We start from the raw sequence: 16,458 nt of genomic DNA, 5'->3' as shown, positions 1-16,458 counted from the left end.
CAAATTAAAGGCGATTGTTTGCTCACCTTGCTTGAAAGTGTTTATATTTTTTCATGCCAAAGAGGTGGTATAGCTAAACGTCGATGGCCCATTAAAATGGTCGTACCATCATGGCACATTGCTTCGATTTCAAATAAACAAATTTCAAAGTTTGTTTTCCCTTCACAAAGATTGACATTTGGCAATGAATCTTTACGGCCTTGTCAATCTTGGCTTCCTTTTGGACATGATGGTTTTAAATATTAAATGAAAATTTTGTTCATACCTTTGTACGGCCAACGCCAATGTCAACCAAATTGACGCTGTGTGACAGATTGCAGGCAAAATCTGAAAAGGACAAGAAAAGAAGAGAACAACAAAAGGTTATAAAAGCACATTGTTTGGTAAAATGAGACATGCGGAGAAAACAAAGACTATGGAGGAAAATAACCAAGAACAATACTAAGGGTATCTCAAAGTTTTAGAAGCGGACAATGGCCATTAATTATTTAAGGACAAAAGAGTCGGTTTAGTCTTTTTAATTAACGTCCAAGAAGCCATACACAAATGCAAGTGCCTTATAAAGAATTTGTGGTCATTGCAATATTTTTGTTACTTCAGTGGACAGCGCCATTCGTAATAATAAATCTAAGGTTAGATGAAAAGTGTACTGAAACCTTAAATGGACTAAAATCCTTCGCCATGGATTTTATTCCATGCAGAACATTTTTTGATTCTCTTGCTGAACTCTTTCTATATTGCCAACAAAACCCATCGAAGCTCAAGGAATAATTTATGATATTTGTTTATCTATGTGGTGGTGCACACTAATTTTGTAATTCCGATTGTATGTTGCATCCGCGCCACAATCGTACAAGATAAAGTAATCGAGCAGATAACTTTAGACGAAAATATGTACATGGCTGATACCTCACAACTATTGGCTGGGTGTTAAACCCAGGCCATAACTCGAGATAGTTTGTTCTAATTGATCCGTTCATTTGTTTGCCAATATGGTGCTTCCTCTTATGTTTTTGTTGATGTAGTGTGTTGCATTAAACCATGGACAAATTTATGTATGTCACTTTTCGGTCAATGAGGTTTCACAACCATAACTCGGATTTATTTTATTTCATTTATTTGTCTTCCTAATACAACAAGAATTATATCTTAACAGTTTAGTAATAGATTATAGGCGTTATCTATAATTTTAGTTCCGAAACAAAACGAAGAGATTAAAGATTCTAATATAACATAAGTGCATTTTTAGCAGTAAAAGCAATAGCAATATTTAAAAAAAATTTTACTTGTTTCTCGTTTTGCGTGCTTTAAGTTAAAGATGTTCTCTGCATAAATGTTGTTAGAGACGTTTTGAATTTTGCTGTGTTGGTGATGATCTGTAATTCGTTGGGTAGCTGATTCCACAGACGAATTGTGCGAATATAGAACTGTCTTTCGGATATTTGAGTCCTATGTTTTATTTGAATTATAATTTTTCCACGGCTTCACCATGAAAAATTTAGCCTTGGATAAAGGTAAACAGGTTCTTTTTCATTTATTATTTTTTGAAAAAACATGAGTAATCTGCGGGTGACGTATCTATCGTATGGCATGTTATATTGTATATCTGGGTTTGCATAGGCCGAAACCCCGCCAAATCTATATACTTCCGCAAGCAGCATTTATGTGATAAGTCCAAATAAGATGTTCGTTAAAAATTATCCAAAGGTTTTTGACTGTACGAACAATTTCAATTTTGGTGTCACCGATATTAAACTTCTCTCCAAAGAGGTGTCGCACTGCGCCACGCCGTTCGGACTCGGCTATAAAACGGAGGCCCCTTATCATTGAGCTTAAACTTGAATTGGACTGCACTCATTGATATGTGAGAAGTTTGCCCCTGTTTTAGTGAGATGTTCATGGGCAAAATTTGCATTTGATTTATAAATTAATTTCATTTGTTGAAGTGCTTCTCTACTGAATACGAATGGCCTTGGATTTATTTGGGTTCAGAGTTAGGCCGTTTGCAGTAGCCCACTGTAACACATTTGCAAGGTCTTGATTTACAAATGCAATAAAGTCATTTACGCTGCAGAGGCGTAAAGTTGTACATTGTCAGCGTACATTCTAATATTGCAGTGTTGGATGACATGTGACAGATCATTGCTGTACAGCAGTGATCCTAAAATTGATCCTTGAGGCACACCTCTATAATTTGCAAGTGGGGGTGAAGATTCTCCATTATGCGTTGTGAATTGCGAACGATTTTGCAAATAAGACGTAATCAATCTTGCAGCAGTTCTTGAGTATTCAAACATATGTGTGAGTTTATTTCATAATGTTGGATGATGAAAAAAATCAAAAGCTTTTGATTGGTCCAAGAGTAACCAGAACTGAGACGTCGTTGTTGTCAAGGCTAGATTGCAGTGACTCAACCACATCAATAAGGGCTGTTATGCAGCTATGATTAGGTCTTAATCCTGATTTTCTTATCAGTCAATAATTTACGGTCATTTCAATACGCATATATTTGTTTATGCAGTAGTTTCTCAAACACTTTAGATAAAGAAGGCAAAATGGCAATGGGTCCGAATTCGTTTAGATTTTTTGAACAGGAATTATTTTTCAAGCTTCCAGATGCTGGGAAAAGTACTTGTGGTGATAATACAATAACAAGTAAAAGCGTGCTAAGTTCGGCCGAGCCGAATCTTATATACCCTCCACCATGGATCGCATTTGTCGAGTTCTTTTTCCGGCAACTCTTCTTAGCCAAAAAAATGATATAAGAACAGATTTGCTTTGCTATTAGAGCGATATCAAGATATGGATCCGTCGTACAAAATTGCAGGCAAATCGGATAGGAATTGCGACCTCTAGAGGCTCAAGGAGTCAAGATCCCAGATCGGTTTATATGGCAGCTACATCAGGTTATGAACCGATTTGAACCATACTTGGCACAGTTGTTGGATATCATAACAAAACACGTCGTACGTAATTTCATTCCAATCGGATAAGAATTGCGCACTCTAGAGGCTCAAGAAGTCAAGATCCAAGATCGGTTTATATGGCAGCTATATAAGGTTATAAACCGATTTGAACCATACTTGGCACAGTTGTTGGATATTATAACAACGTTGTGCACAATTTCATTCCAATCGGATAAGAATTGCGAACTCTAGAGGCTCAAGAAGTCAAGACCCAAGATCGGTTTATATGGCAGCTATATCAAAACATGGACCGATATGGCCTATTTACAATACTATGACATAAATATAAGGGAGAAAGTGGCACAGGGCACGCCACAGGTGGGCATTTTATCCCCGCGCCTTTGGGTGACCACCAAAAAATTACCTATTACGGATGCTGAGTAAGGAGGGATTTGAACCCGTCTGCTACTCAGACGATGTTCTAAGGGGCAAGGATACGAACTAGCTATGCAGAAGGGCCGAAAGGGTCTTGCATATGGTATATGACTGGGCTAGACCCAAAAGTCTCAATGTTTATCCAGGGAAGACAAAAATATGCCTCTTCACGAGGAAGACGAAGGTGGGCCAATTTGACGCACCACGTTTCCTCAATAAAACGATATTGTATAGAAAACTTAAGTGGGATTGTCACATTCAGGAGCATATTGAGAAAGCTCACAGATTTTGGGCACTATATAGGCGGGCCGTATGCTCGACATGCGGCCTGAATTCGCGGATAGTCCACTGGCTCTACAGAAGCGTGATTAGACCAATACTTACGTACGCCTCATAAGATTGGTGGAGTGCTATGGAGAAAAAGTGCAACATTAGCACCATACAACAATTTCAGAGTACGGAGCAATAATGATCACGCCCACTAGGGTACTGTACACTATTCTAGACATCCGACCCATTGACATACAGATTAAATCTGAGGCAGCCACTGCAGCTATGAGACTTAAGGCGATGGGAGAATGGATTGAGGATGGGAGCAGTTCATGCCATCGAGGTATAATCGAGACGAGGATACGAAAACTGGAAGGAAGGGCAGGGGTTTCCGATCGGATACCTAAGACGACTCTTAAGGTCGAGTGCGAGGTACTGCTGCCAGCGGCACAGTCTTGGATTGACGATACCCTAGTATTGCCGCCTGGAAAATCATCTTACACAGATGGATCATAGCTATGGGACAGAGTGGGTCCGGGGTCTACATTGTTCTCAATGTAGGCTCTGAGATCTGTTTTAGACTGCCTGACCATAATACGGTACTGCAGACGGAGATCCGGGCGATCACGGAATGCCTGCGGTGGTGTGGTGCTAACGAGTTAAGAGCGTGAGCGACGAACGCGCATGTTACTCTGTGGAACAGCGAAACAGTCGGTAGGACGCCGAAAACCCTATGGGAAGATCTGCATTGTGAAAAGACGAGGCTATTATTGAAAGAAAGTAGGAAGGAGGTCAGCATAGCTTTCGGTATCATAACAAGACATATAGGACTACGAGCTCACTTATGTAAGATCAGTGAGGCAAGTGATGGCATATGTAGTGCATGCGGGGAATATGATAAGACTTTGAGCACATCCTATGTCATTGAACGGCTTTCGCGGCTACCAGACTCCGGCACTTAGGTGGGCATACAATACCAGACATAATCCAACTAAGGAGCGTGGTACGGAAACAATTAGGGATTTTGTAAGTAGCACGGAATTGCTGACTTAAATTTTCTATTTCGAGACTACTTTTAGTATATACAGGGCACAACAAGCCGATTACTGGCTTAGGTGTATGCCCATTGTGGCATGGCACGGATTAACATCCGCACCCTCTTTTCAACCTAACATAGGTAAGGTTATGCTGAAAAGAGGATGGATACAGTCCCCATATAAACATTATATATATATAAAGTCGTGGGAGCACAAACTAGTTTATCGGATTTGTCCCGCATAAGCACCGAGTTGAGTCCAGAACGGTCCATAATGGATATATAGGATTATCCATTAACATGTGTTATGTTGGCATTCAAAAAAGAATGCCATTTTTGAGATAAATGATCGGATAATTAAGAGGAAGGTATGTCGTTAATGAAAACAAACATCAGAGCACGAGTTTCTTGCTCCACAAGGGTAGCTGAGTTAGTGGTGTCCTCGGATTACGGTAGATGTGGTGCTAGCTTCGATACCTACCGGGCCACTTTATAGTAACCTAGTTACTGTTTTTATACCCTCCACCATAAGATGGGGGGTATACTAATTTCGTCATTCTGATTGTAACTACTCGAAATATTCGTCTGAGACCCCATAAAGTATATATATTCTTGATCGTCGTGACATTTTATGTCAATCTAGCCATGTCCGTCCGTCTGTCCGTCCGTCCGTCCGTCTGTCTGTCGAAAGCACGCTAACTTCCGAAGGAGTAAAGCTAGCCGCTTAAAATTTTGCACAAATACTTCTTATTAGTGTAGGTCGGTTGGTATTGTAAATGAGCCATATCGGTCCATGTTTTGATATAGCTGCCATATAAACCGATCTTGGGTCTTGACTTCTCGAGCCTCTAGAGTGCCCAATTCTTATCCGATTGGGATAAAATTTTGCACGACGTGTTTTGTTACGATATCCAACAACTTTGCCAAGTATGGTTCAAATCGGTCTATAACCTGATATAGCTGCCATATAAACCGATCTTGGGTCTTGACTTCTTGAGCCTCTAGAGTGCGCAATTCTTATCCGATTGAAATGAAATTTTGAACGACGTGTTTTGTTACGATATCCAACAACTGTGCCAAGTATGGTTCAACTCGGTCCATAACCTTATATAGCTGTCATATAAACCGATCTTGGGTCTTGACTTCTTGAGCCTCTAGAGGGCGCAATTCTTATCCAATTTGAATGAATTTTGGCACGTATTATTTTGTTATGATATCCAACAGCTGTGCCAAATATGGTTCAAATCAGTTCAAAACCTGATATAGCTGTCATATAAACAGATCCTATCCGATTTGGCTGAAATTTCGCAAGACGTTTTTTATTGTTACTTTCAACCACTATGTCAAATAAAATACAAGTCGGTTCATAACCTGATATAGCTGCCATATTAACCGATCTGGGATCTTGACTTCTTGAGCCTTTAGAGGTCGCAATTATTATCCGATTTGCCTGAAATTTTGTACGACAAATTCTCTCATGACCATTAACATACATGTTTATTACGGTCTGAATCGGTATTTAGCCCGATACAGCTCCCATATCAATCGATCTCTCTATTTTACTTCTTGAACCCACAAATGGCGCAATTCTTATTCGAATTGGCTGACATTTTACACAGGTCTCCAACATATAATTTAATTGTGGTCCAAACCGGACCATATCATGATATCGCTTTAATAGCAGAGCAAATCTTTTCTTATATCCTTTATTTTGCCTAAGAAGAGATACCGGGAAAAGAACTCGACAAATGCGATCCATGGTGGAGGGTATATAAGATTCGGCCCGGCTGAACTTAGCACGCTTTTACTTGTTTTTTAATAAATTACTATGAGTGCAGACCGACATGGCTATGGCGAAGAGTCTAACAAAATTCATCCTAAAGTGAAATTTAAAGAAATAGTTGCCCTGTAATAAAAATCTAATTAGAAAATTTACCATCGCCAGCTGCCTTTTTGGGATGAGAATAATATCGTTTAGGCGAATGACCAATAGCAACCAAAAATTACATTGATCTTTGTCACTCAATAACTATAGTCCATGGCCATAAAACATTATTAGTTCACAAAAGGCGCCTGTCATCATTGTAGTTGTTCATGTTGTTGGACCAATAGTCGAAAATAGAAAAATAATCGCGGCTGTCCAATAGAAAGTAGTTGAAATTCCTCTTTTGAAAGATGCTTTTCCATTAAGTCAACGTCAAATTGAATTGAAGTGACGCATTGCAGAGTTAGGTGTTTGTTCTGATGGAAGCAATAGATTTAAGTTAATTTTTTCTTTTATTATTCATTTCAAAAGCTGCGGCACTTCCATTACGAGTCCCTGGGGTAAAAAATTCAAAACTCAAACATTAAAATGTCATTGAAAGCAAACAATTATTGAAGGACATGACATCATAATTTGCTCACACTGACTAGTTACGGAGATAATGTTATCGTAAAACCCATCACTCCTCATTCCTTCATCTTCAATGATTATAATCATATCATATTTCAGACGACAACATTTGGCAGTAGGAGTTTTCTCATCTTCATAATCTAAGTCAATTTCATTTACAGGCAATTCGTTATACAATTTCCTTAGGAATGGGGGTGTGAGCGTACGTTCGTTTTTATTGTGCAAAAAGTCAATAATAATCTTTATTCGCACATGACATCATTAAGAATCCATAATGATTATTAAAAATGTAATCGGAGTAAAGTACAAGTCTAGGTTACAAAAAAATTTTAATTTTTTTCTATATTATGTAGCAGACGTTCAAGGACATGGTAACATAAGGACCCAAGCAAAACAGACGCATGAATATCCATAGCAAATACCAGCTGACATACAATACAACTACCACATATGCGGATATTATGTACACGCATCCGATTTTTGTTCGCATACAATAAAATCGTTGACCTAAATCACGCCCTTTCTTTACAAACAAAAGGGTGTTGTGAAATTGGGAAGGTGAATGTGTTTTATAGTGGAGTAAAATTTAATATCCACCGTCACATGAAAATTTTTCAATTTATGTATTGCCATCAGTGTTGCCGTTTTTGGTAGGTTCCTACCAATATTGGTAGGTTTTTATCCTCTTGGTAGTTTGGTAGGCTGACCTTAATTTACATTTTCATCTCTATATTGACTAAATCGATTTTTCGTGCTGAGTGGAAAATCGCCGGGATTATATCTATTCCTTAAGCAAATAGAGAGAACCGTCCTATGGCTATACTACCTTTCCTGTCTAAAGCTTTAGAACGCATTATGTCTGATCTAATTTTCTAACTGAGAATGACTTACCATCTGACAGACAATCTGGATACCGGAAGAAAAGAAGCTGCTGCACCGCTCTGCACAAAATGGTTTCGTTCTTACTTTTTGTTTTGGACCACAGTAAAGCGTTTGATACCGTTGATCATCATATTGTGATATTAAAACTGCAAAACTGTTTTTCATACCGCCTTAAGGTCGGATGTTGGGAGGTCTTAACAGGCTAAAAATAACTCACAGTTTAAAATTTTAGCGAAATCGGTTAAAAAAAAGCTTTTATGGACTTCAGAGCCTTTATCGGCAGATAGGTCTATATGACAGCTATATCTAAATATAGGCCGATCTGTACCATATTTGGGTCGGATGTTGGGAGGCTTAAAACTGCGCACTTTTCTTAATTTCAGCGAAATCTCATAAGCTTTTATGGCCTTCAGACCCTTTATCGGGAGATCGGGAGATATATGGCAGCTATATGAACTACTCTGAACCACTCAGATTCGGAAGGCTTAAAAAAACCCACTGTTTTAAATTTCAGCGAAATTGTGTAATAAATAAAACTTTTATGGCCTCCAAACCCTTTATTGGGAGATGGGTCTATATGACAGCTATATCTAAATATAGTCCGATCTGAAACATATCTACGTCAGATATCGGAAGGCTTAAAATAACCCATTCTTTTAAATTTCAGCTAAATCGGGTAATAAATAAAACTTTTATGGGCTTCAGACCCTTTATCGGGAGATCGGTCTATATAGCAGCTATATCTAAATGTGGACCGATCTAATCCATATTTAGGTCAGATGTCAGATGCCCAGACCCTTTATCGGAAAATCGGTCTACATAGCAGCTATATCCAAATATGGGCCGATTTGGCCCGTTCAAGAACTTAACCAGCGTGCATCAAAAAGACGTATCTGTGCCTAATTTCAGCTCAATATCTCAATTTTTGAAGGCTCTAGAGTGATTACAACAGACGGACATGCACACGGACATCGTTAAATCGTCTTAGGATTTTACGACGATCTGAAATAAATATATTTTGTAGGGTCGGAAATTGATATTTTGATGTGTTGCAAACGAAATGACTATATGAATATACCCCCTATCCTACGGTGGCGGGTATAAAAATGTGTATCTGATATAAACTATGATTTGAATCAAGTTTATAACTGGGTAAAAAATAATAAACTTTACATAAACCCTTGAAAGTCGAAATGACTCGAAAATCATAGATATGAACTAACTGTCCTGGATAATTTAATTGGACATCTTAATAACACTTCAACACCACGAGTTGAAACTGCTTGTAATTTGGGTTTAACTTTTAACTGCAATTTAATCTGTACTAATCACATTTACTTGGCTATTACAGGAAATTTGTTCACTAGCCGAACGTAGAATAGCCTTCCAGTCGCCTCCATCTTCTGCGCTCATTCTAACATCTCTGACACCAAGTTTCGAGGTGTCTCTACAACTGTGATTTTGAAAATAATCGCAGACTTACTGTTGCCTTCAAAGACATTACCAGATACATCCTTAATAGAAAATGTCATGAAAGTATTTCACAATCAGCGCTACAAGATTTTAATGTATCCTTTAAAAACTATCTTAATATTAGAAGTCTAATTCGGCTTCACAAAATTATCATAACGAAAGAATCTGGCTATCTCCTCGCACATCTTAAATTTGCACGATCTAATAGAGGAATGAAAATTATACCACCCAGAACAAACCGCTTGAACTCAGAGAGACAATTCTTCATTGCTACAATACGTCTCTGGAACAACCATCCTTCGAACCTTCAACGCATAAGCAATTTTACAATACAACTTTCAGAAAAGAGCGTTTCTCATTTTTCCAATAATATTAATAATTTTTTTTTTGTATTTCTATTTATTAAATTATTGTATTATTTAAATTTTAAATTAATTTTTTTTAATTTTAATATTTTTAATAGCGATATATAATGTTTTAATTTTTATAATTTTTTTGTAAACAAGACATTGTCTAAATTGTCTAGAGAGATGTATAGACAATAACACATCTATGAAACTAACATTTTTATACCCTTCACCATAAGATGGGCGGTATACTAATTTCGTCATTCTGATTGTAACTACTCGAAATATTCGTCTGAGACCCCATAAAGTATATATATTCTTGATCGTCGTGAAATTTTATGTCGATCTAGGCATGTCCGTCCATCCGTCTGTCTGTCTGTCGAAAGCACGCTAACTTCCGAAGGAGTAAAGCTGGCCGCTTGAAATTTTGCACAAATACTTCTTATTAGTGTAGGTCGGTTGGTGTTGTAAATGGGCCATTTCGGTCCATGTTTTGATATAGCTGCCATATAAACCGATCTTGGGTCTTGATTTCTTGAGCCTCTAGAGTGCACAATTCTTATCCGATTGGGATGAAATTTTGCACGACGTGTTTTGTTATGACATCCAACAACTGTGCCAAGCATGGTTCAAATCGGTTCATAACCAGATATAGCTGCCATATAAACCGATCTTGGGTCTTGACTTCTTGAGCCTCTAGAGTGCGCAATTCTTATCCGATTTGAATGAATTTTGCACGACGTGTTTTGTTATGATATCCAACAACTGTGCCAAGTATAGTTCAAATCGGTTCATAACCTGATATAGCTGCCATATAAACCGATCTTGGGTCCTGACTTCTTGAGCCTCTAGAGTGCGCAATTCTTATAGGATGGGAATGAAATTTTGCACGACGTGTTTTGTTATTATATCTAACAAATATGCCAAGCATGGTTCAAATCGGTTCATAACCAGATATAGCTGCCATATAAACCGATCTTGGGTCTTGACTTCTTGAGCCTCTAGAGTGCGCAATTCTTATCCGATTTGAATGAAATTTTGCACGACGTGTTTTGTTATGATATCCAACAACTGTGCCAAGTATAGTTCAAATCGGTTCATAACCTGATATAGCTGCCATATAAACCGATCTGGGATCTTGACTTCTTGAGCCTCTAGAGGTCGCAATTATTATCCGATTTGCCTGAAATTTTGTACGACAAATTCTCTCATGACCATTAACATACGTGTTTATTATGGTCTGAATCGGTATATAGCCCGATACAGCTCCCATATAAATCGATCTCTCTATTTTACTTCTTGAGCCCCCAAAGGGCGCAATTCTTATTCGAATTGGCTGACATTTTACACAGGTCTCCAACATATAATTTAATTGTGGTCCAAACCGGACCATATCTTGATATCGCTATAATAGCAGAGCAAATCTTTTCTTATATCCTTTTTTATACCCTTCACCATAAGATGGGGTCTATACTAATTTCGTCATTCTGATTGTAACTACCCGAAATATTCGTCTGAGACCCCATAAAGTATATATATTCTTGATCGTCGTGACATTTTATGTCGATCTAGCCATGTCCGTCCGTCTGTCCGTCCGTCTGTCCGTCCGTCTGTCCGTCCGTCTGTCCGTCCGTCTGTCCGTCCGTCTGTCCGTCCGTCCGTCTGTCTGTCGAAAGCACGCTAACTTCCGAAGGAGTAAAGCTAGCCGCTTGAAATTTTGCACAAATACTTCTTATTAGTGTAGGTCGGTTGGTATTGTAAATGGGTCATATCGGTCTATGTTTTGATATAGCTGCCATATAAACCGATCTGGGGTCTTGACTTCTTGAGCCTCTAGCGTGCGCAATTCTTATCCGATTGGGATGAAATTTTGCACGACGTGTTTCGTTATTATATCCAAGAACTGCGCCAAGTATGGTTCAAATCGGTTCATAACCTGATATAGCTGCCATATACACCGATCTTGGGTCTTGACTTCTTGAGCCTCTAGAGGGCGCAATTCTTATCCAATTTCAATGAATTTTGGCACGTAGTATTTTGTTATGATATCCAACAACTGTGCCAAATATGGTTCAAATCGGTCCATAACCTGATATAGCTGCCATATAAACCGATCTGGGGTCTTGACTTCTTGAGCGTCTAGAGTGCGCAATTCTTATCCGATTGGAATGAAATTTTGTTACGACGGATTCTCTCATGACCATCAACATACGTGTTTATTATGGTCTGAATCGGTCTATAGCCCGATACAGCTCCCATATAAATCGATCTCTCTATTTTACTTCTTGAGCCCCCAAAGGGCGCAATTCTTATTCGAATTGGCTGACATTTTACACAGGTCTCCAACATATAATTTAAATGTGGTCCAAACCGGGACATATCTTGATATCGCTCTAATAGCAGAGCAAATCTTTTCTTATATCCTGTTTTGCCTAAGAAGAGATGCCGGGAAAAGAACTCGACAAATGCGATCCATGGTGGAGGGTATATAAGATTCGGCCCGGCCGAACTTAGCACGCTTTTACTTGTTTTGCCTAAGAAGAGATGCCGGGAAAAGAACTCGACAAATGCGATCAATGGTGGAGGGTATATAAGATTCGGCCCGGTCGAACTTAGCACGCTTTTACTTGATAATTTTAATATTTTTAATAGCGATATATAATGTTTTAATTTTTATAATTTTTTATACCCACCACCGAAGGATGGGGGTATATTCATTTTGTCATTCCGTTTGCAACACATCGAGATATCCATTTTCGACCCTATAAAGTATATATATTCTTGATCAGCGTAAAAATCTAAGACGATCTAGCCATGTCCGTCCGTCTGTCCGTCTGTCTGTTGAAATCACGCTACAGTCTTTAAAAATAGAGATATTGAGCTGAAATTTTGCACAGATTCTTTTTTTGTCCATAAGCAGGTTAAGTTCGAAGATGGGCTATATCGGACAATATCTTGATATAGCCCCCATATAGACCGATCCGCGATTTAGGGTCTTAGGCCAATAAAAGCCACATTTATTATCCGATTTTGTTGAAATTTGGGACAGTGAGTTGCCTTAGGCCCTTTGACATCCTTTGTCAATTTGGCTCAGATCGGTCCAGATTTGGACATAGCTGCCATATAGACCGATCCTCCGATTTAGGGTCTAAGGCCAATAAAAGCCATATTTATGGTCTGATTTCGCTGAAATTTGGGACATTGAGTTGTCTTAGGCCCTTCGACATGTTTCTTCAATTTGGTCCAGATCGGTTCAGATTTGGATATAGCTGCCATATAGACCAATCCTCCGGTTTAGGGTCTTAGGCCCACAAAAGCCACATTTATTATCCGATTTTGATGAAATTCGGGGCAGTGAATTGTGTAAGGCCCATCGACATCCTTCGTTAATTTGGCTCAGATCGGTCCAGATTTGGATATAGCTGCCATATAGATCGATCCTCCGATTTATGGTGTAAGGCCCATAATAGCCCCATTCATTATCCGATTTTGCTGAAATTTGGGACAGTGAGATGTGTTAGGCCCTTTGACATATTTCTTCAGTTTGGTCCAGATCGGTTCAAATTTGGATATAGCTGCCATATAGACCGATTTCTTGATTTATGGTTTTGGGCCCATAAAATGCTCATTTATTGCCCGATGTCCCCGAAATTTGGAACAGTGAGTTAAGTTAAGCCCCTTGACATACTTCTGCAATATCGCACAGATCGGTCCAGATTTGGATATAGCTGCCATATAGACCGATATCTAGGTTTTAGGTTTTGGGGCCACAAAAGACGCATTTATTGTCCGATGTCGCTGAAATTTGAGACAGTGAGTTTGGTTAGGCTCTTCGACGTCCTTCTTCAATTTTGCCCAGATCGGTCCAGATTTGAATATAGCTGCCATATAGACCGATCTCTGGATTTAAGGTTTAGGGCCCATAAAAGAGGCATTTATTGTCCGATTTCGCCGAAATTTGGGACAGTGCTTAGTGTTAGGCTCTTCGACATATTTATGCAACTTGGCCCAAATCGGTCCAGATTTGGATATAGCTGCCATATAGACCGATATCTCGATTTAAAGTCTTGGCCCCATAAAAGGCGCATTTATAATCCGATTTCACTGAAATTTGACACACTGACTTATGTTCGGCTTTTCGACATCCGTGTCGTATATAGTTCAGATCGGTATGAGGTATATGAGTATAAGGTATGAAATTTTCACCGAATTTTGATGAAAGGTGGTTTACATATATACCCGAGGTGGTGGGTATCCAAAGTTCGGCCCGGCCGAACTTAACGCCTTTTTACTTGTTGTAAACAAGACATTGTCTAAATTTTCTAGATAGATGTGTAGACAATAGCACATCTATGAAACTAACATTTTCATATATAAGAGCATATCTTGTTGTGTTGGTATCACAAATAAAATAAAACGTAAATCGTAATTCCTGGTAGGGTATCCAACATACATATACGTAAATTCCAAGTTAATTACTAAAATACTCCCTGGGAATACCTCAAAACTAATTCACTTCATGTTGTTTCAGTGTATTCGTTAGAAGTGCAGAATAAAACCATGGATGTTATGGTTAAAAGGGGTCTCACTGATTCAAATTTCAGGAAAGGTGCGTAAGCTTTGATGTTGACTATAACTGGTACAAGTGTTAAAGAATCTCTTCTAAATTTCGTATATCCCGATAGGAAATGCAGTTTTTGTGCGTTCAATGGCTCCAATTGGAAAATAGGGATATGTGGCAGCTTCATACAAATATGGCCAAATCTAGTCCATTCATCTCGGTGTAACGGCGAAATGGGTAGTAAAAGCGCCTTTCTGGGCTCAAACACTTAAATTGGGAGATCTCTTTATCCAAACTCGGCACGGTTGTTCATTGGAATTGAGGCTGAAATACAACTCAAGATTTCTTGTCGAGAGATCAGTATAAAGGGTTTTATATCAAGATATAGGCCATTTTCGAACTAAAGGCTGTAAAGTGATTTTAACAAACAGACGGGCGGGTATGTCTAGATCATCCATGAATAACGACGATCTTGTTCTTTGTTAAGTTGAAAATGTGTGTGATGTAATTTGATGTGTTCAAAATGGAATGTCAAAATGGCCAACTGTTCCGCGTTGGCCAAAAATACACACTATACCACATTTTTGACTTGTAGAACATTAAGCAGGTTTGGTAGTATTTTTCTTAAATTTTGGTTGGAAATAATTTTCTTGAGTGGCAACACGGATTTCAATTATAAATACTGCCTTGTCATAGAAAAACTAAGTAAAAATTCGTGAGAAAATATTTGTATTGTAGATGGCTGTATGTGATGGTATACTAATTTCGGCAAGCCTGAATCTTCAAAGCCAACAACCATTATTTCTGCTAAAAATGTATACAAATGCACTTAATTGTGTACTAAACGTACCAAATTTCTGGCAAATCAGATAAAAATGTAAACTTCTAAGGCCGGCATATGACAATATTCTGGAGCTACATACATCGGTTTGAAGGCCGATTTCAGCCAAGTTGCAAACAATGGGGATCAAGAAGTCAAATCGAAGGAAAATTTTTTGTGGATGCTGTATCCAAATATTGAGCGATTCTACCAAGTTGCAATTCCTACATCTTTATTCGCTATCGTGATTTCCACAGACCAACGGACGGAAAAACATGCGGAAGGGCGAACATGGCTTGATTGTTTTAGAATATCAATACGATCAAGAATAGTGCTGTTACAAACGAAATGACTAGATAAGATAGAGGCCAGAATTGATGATTAGAAAACCTTGGGCAGAGTGTGCTTTCTTATCGAATGAAACTTCAACTTTTACCAAATTTATAGAGATTTTAATGTGAAATTTTTTACAAATTATGACCGTTGTAAAAATTTGCGTTCTTAAGTTTAAAAAAATTCTCGTTCGATAAAGAAATTCACAGTAGTGAGTAAGTTTGCCCCTATAGAGAACCACGAGCATGATGCGGCACCTCATAGAAGTTTGATGACCCACTTTTTTAGCTTGAATTGGATGAACTACCAAATCCACCATATTATCAGACTTGGCAACTTCAGACTATTCATAATTCTGGTCTCTGCAAAAAATTGTGGATAGAAGAAGCTTCATCCCAATACAAAACGTCAAAACCTTTTGGAAGAAATTTTAGCCAGAAGTGATCAACAATTTTTTGAGCGTAGAATCACATTCTTTACCGAACCATGGCAAAATTTATTGTATTAAAATGGAAAATATTTTATTTAAGAAAATGTTTGCATAGTCAAATATCCCTTCAACAATAATGTTAAAGACTCACAGTTTCTTTCAGTGTATACTTTACCCCAAATTTGGGTGCAATATTTTTACTGTACTTTTCAAAAACCCTTCATCCGAATCTTATTTTTACCCGATCGTTTGGTGTATTTATTTGCTAACTACAACTAACTCCAAAAAAGGAATGTCAATTAAGCAATTATCTTTACCTTGGCATGCCCAAGGCCCACATAATGGGATCTCTGATATTCAAGTATTGATAACTCAGCGAATTGATAACGAATCAACATTCGCTAGACTGTATTAGTGTTCGCTATAAAAAATTAATAACTAAACACTATCCTCGATTTCTCTGAACATTTGTTTTAACTTTTTTTTATACCCTTCACCAGCACTGTGGTCCGGGTATTATAATTTTGTCCATCTGTTTGTAACGCTAAGAAGGAGAAGAGCTAAACCCAC

At 38.2% G+C, this 16,458-nt stretch overlaps 1 protein-coding gene across 1 annotated transcript in view; it reads right to left on the bottom strand.

Moving 5' to 3' along the window:
• Positions 1 to 16,458, bottom strand: part of LOC106093072 (sex peptide receptor) — an 87,589-nt gene that overhangs the window by 31,965 nt on the left and 39,166 nt on the right. The window contains exon 3 of the mRNA XM_013260053.2: positions 266 to 327. Within this exon, the coding sequence (XP_013115507.2) occupies positions 266 to 327 (62 nt within the window). The remainder of the gene's footprint in view (positions 1 to 265; positions 328 to 16,458) is intronic.

The sequence above is a fragment of the Stomoxys calcitrans genome, chromosome 4, assembly GCF_963082655.1.
Source record: "Stomoxys calcitrans chromosome 4, idStoCalc2.1, whole genome shotgun sequence".
Classification (NCBI taxonomy): domain Eukaryota; kingdom Metazoa; phylum Arthropoda; class Insecta; order Diptera; family Muscidae; genus Stomoxys; species Stomoxys calcitrans.
Note: the sequence above shows the minus strand (reverse complement) of the source record. Positions and strands in the feature narration are given on the sequence as shown.